We start from the raw sequence: 3602 nt of genomic DNA, 5'->3' as shown, positions 1-3602 counted from the left end.
CGGTGAGGACGCGCTGTCTGCTCAGCTCCGGGACACCCGGCTCCCCTCCCTGCCGCTGGGGTAGCCGCCCGGTCAGGGAGAAGCAGCGACTCCGCCCGCGACAAGGGCCTGATGTCGCCTTGCCCACAGGGGTGTATGTTGGAGAAGCAAAGCACTTGTCCCAGTACCCTCATCCTGCCTGAGGGGAAATAAGTCTCAAAATCGTGTACTAAGACAGGTTGTTAGTCTTAATTCACACAGTTCACAGAAGCCTCCATCTTCCACCTGCAAGGTGCCCTCTGAGCATCCCGGCAGAGGCCTGGGCCTGCAGCCTCCAGGCAGCAAGTCAAGGTGGCCCTGGGCCCCGCTGCCCCGCAGAGCCGAGGACCAGCTTCCCGAGACCCGCTCGCTCCCTGCCTGTCGTAGCTTGTCTCTGAAATGGGCCCAGTCAAGCGCCTCATTGCCCAGAACGTTTGGAGACTTTTTAACACGAAACGTTTGTGGCTGAGAAGCGCTCTGAGTGTTCCTGAGTGGAGGGACGAGGGAAAGCACCGCCCAGCGGGGCTTTGGGCTCTGGGCTAACGCGTGTCCTGCGGAGGAACCGCCACAGCCCATTTCCAGCTTAGCTGCAAGTGCACCCAGCAGCCCCCATGGTGCCAGGCTGTCTGTGGGCGTCCTTCCCCCCTCCCCGCTGCCCCCAGCACGGGCCGCCCACTGGGTCCATCTCCCACCAGTCTGCTTGGTGAGGCCCTTCCCCACCTCAGCCCGAATCCACACCAGCCCACGGCTGCCCCTGCCTGGCCCACGCCCGTCCCTGTGTGTGTCCCTGTGAGGTGGCCACAGGGGGCTGACGGCCGCTCAGAGAGGAGAAACGGACCCGCCCTGCATGTGGGGTGTGCGGCAGCCTGGGGTGACGGGTCTGACGTGCCCGAGCGCGGGGACGCCGTCCTCCCTGTGTCTGCCCGAGCTCCCAGGGGCTGGTCTGTCAGCACCTCACACAGACTGGCCTGGCCCCGCTGGCCTCCTCCCAGGCTGCCTGCTGCTCACCGTCCAGGCCGGGGTGCAGGTGGAGCGGGGACCTCGGCTGGTCAGGGTCTTCTCCTGGAGCGCCCCGTGGTCCAGGCAGGTGTGCGCAGTGTGTGGACGGAGGGCGCCTCTCCTGGCTGGCTGTCCCCGTAGCAGCAAGGGGATGTGGGTACTTGTGCCGCGGGGCCCTGGCAGTGGGGTGCGGCGAGGCTCGCCTGGGGAGCACGGTGGCCCGGTGTCCTGGGCTCTCCGCGGCCCGGCGTGAGGGGCCTTGTGAGCCAGCAGGTCATTAGACGCGCTGGGAGGCAGCATCCCATCCAGCTCCCCAGGGCCCCGCCGCGTCCAGCAGAAAATGAGGATCTTGAGAATTCGTCCCTTGGCACAACCAGGCCTGCTCTGTTTGAAGGAGTGCCAGCTGCCCTGTCCGCAAGCCGCTCCCTGCCGGCCGTCGCTCTCCACCCGGCCTCCGGTGCGCAGCCTCTGGCAGCGTCAGCCCGCGGGTCTCCTGCTGCTCTTTGCCCTGGCATCTGCTGACCCCGCCATGGTGCTGACGTTACACACCACAGGCATCCTGTGCTGAGGGAGATGTGGAACAATAAATTAACATATTACTCAGCATTTTGGGCTTGTAAAGAACAACCTTCTTTAGGAAGTCGGGGCGCCAGAGGTGCATGGTGTAGATAGGTTTTGTTCATTTAAGAGGTAACGTGATAAACTCCTTGCTTCACGTTTAATATATGTTTATGTTGGCGATGGAAGGGTGCTTGAGCTCCGGCATTGCCCTGCAGCCTCCAGCGCAGCCTGCCGCGCTCTGGGATCCTGGACAGAGGTGGAAGGTGGTGGAGGGAACAGAGCGCCCAGAGGGAATGTGAGCGGGGCAGGACGGACCCCAGGATGCAGAAGCCAGCCTGGCCTGCGTGGCCATGAGGACCTTCCTGCCGGATGGCCGGAATGCAGGCTGTGGGGCCAAGAGGCGACCTCAGGAGCGCCTGGTCCACTCCATGGAGAAAGAAGCGCAGAAAGCAGGGAACCTCCTGGGTCTGATGACAAGGGGCTTCCTTGCTAGCACAGTCTGTCCTCAGCACCTCCCAACATAGTCCGTGTGTTCTGGAATGTTCCGCCGCTGTGTAGGGTTCTCCCCCTGACGGCGGCGCTCGGAGCGCCTGCGCGTGGCCCCAGCACGCTTGGGGCTTTGGCTGGGTTTAGAATCCTATGAGCTGGGATTTTAGGGAAGCTCGTCCCTCAGAGGACCGGCAGGGTCCAGAGGGGGCCCGGATGCCCAGCTTTCTGAGTCTACAGCAGTCATCGGGGGCACCACGAGAGGACATGTGTCGCAGATGAAGAAGTAGGGGCGCAGAAGGCCAGAGAGCAGCTGGCTGAAGGTGTAGATGTAGGAGCCGTCGGAGACGTTGTAGAAGGAGACCTCGCCCGCCTCGTAGTCCAGGAAGATGCCCACGCGGCGCGGCCGGTCCGGGTGGAGGAGGGGCACCGACGGGGCGGCCAGGACCATGTACTCGTTCCCCTTCAGCAGCCACATGGCCCAGACGCCGTTCTCAGGGGACGGCGTGGTTTCCCCCTTTCTTGGCATGGTGTCCTGGCAGACCCCCAAGCCCCACTCTGCCCTTTCGCCCACCACCACCTCCCAGTAGTGCCGCCCCGAGGAGAAGCTCTGCAGGCCCAGGACGCAGGGCCACGTGTCGAAGCGCTCGGGGTTGTTGGGGACATCCCCCCAGAGCTCCCCATCCTGGACGCTGCGCAGATCAGCGGCCAGCAGGAGGCTCGGGTGCGCCGTGGCGGGGTCCAGCTTGATGTCCACTGAGGCGAGAAGGGGACAGAGGACAGCAGTTAGGGGTCGGCTGTGTCCAGGGTTTGGCCCGCTGCTCTTCCTCATCCCCCGGGACCGGAGGGGCAGCCCCGGCGCTTGGTCTTGCCAGACACACCCCCTCTTTGGGTCGCCGTCCCCTCCTGCCTGGCCAGCTCACACAATCGCTCCTGTGACAGCATCACGTGAGGCAGAGCCGCGCCAGAGCGCTCTACACCGCGCAGGGCGCGAGGAGGCGCTGAGGACTGAAAATGAAATAACTTCTCTCCTCTCCACCTGCAGCCCCTCCCCTCCCGCCAACCGTAGTCCCCACAAGCCTGAGGTGTGGGCGCCGTGGGGGGATGTAACCCCCTCCTCTGATGACTGCGCCCCACAACTTGGCCAGGTTGCCTGAGCAGACCTGGTCTCCCAAGAGGGCCAGTTGTTAGGTTCCCAGCAGCTTCAGCCAGGGGAGCCGCAGGCGCAGTGGCTCTCTCCCTGTCGGTGCACCGCAAGTGGTTGTGGCAGCTGCTGCTCAGCGCGGTTAATGTAGCAGTGCACTGCTTGGATCTTAAAATGGCCAATCGGGTGCGAGCTATGAGCTGATTGGTGCTAAATGGTCCAATCAGACTGTTGTTACCAGGACCCAGCCTCTCACCAGTCAATTGTGGCAGTTGGCCTCAGAGCCCTTTTATGTAGCGGTGCACTTCCTGGATTGTGGAATGGGCCAATCACATGCGAGCTATGAGCTGATTGGTGCTAAATGGCCCAATCAGACTGTTGTTACCAGGACCCA

General features: G+C 63.4%; 1 protein-coding gene across 1 annotated transcript in view; it reads right to left on the bottom strand.

Annotated features, from left to right (window-relative positions):
• Nucleotides 1-1488: 1488 nt before the first annotated feature.
• Nucleotides 1489-3602, bottom strand: part of TRIM58 (tripartite motif containing 58) — a 13175-nt gene continuing 11061 nt past the window's right edge. Inside the window, exon 7 of the mRNA XM_012734624.1 lies at nt 1489-2820. Coding sequence (XP_012590078.1) covers nt 2231-2820 — 590 coding nt within the window. The 3' untranslated portion in view covers nt 1489-2230. The remainder of the gene's footprint in view (nt 2821-3602) is intronic.

This window comes from Condylura cristata, unplaced genomic scaffold (genome assembly GCF_000260355.1).
Source record: "Condylura cristata isolate star-nosed mole 26May11 unplaced genomic scaffold, ConCri1.0 scaffold00062, whole genome shotgun sequence".
Classification (NCBI taxonomy): domain Eukaryota; kingdom Metazoa; phylum Chordata; class Mammalia; order Eulipotyphla; family Talpidae; genus Condylura; species Condylura cristata.
Note: the sequence above shows the minus strand (reverse complement) of the source record. Positions and strands in the feature narration are given on the sequence as shown.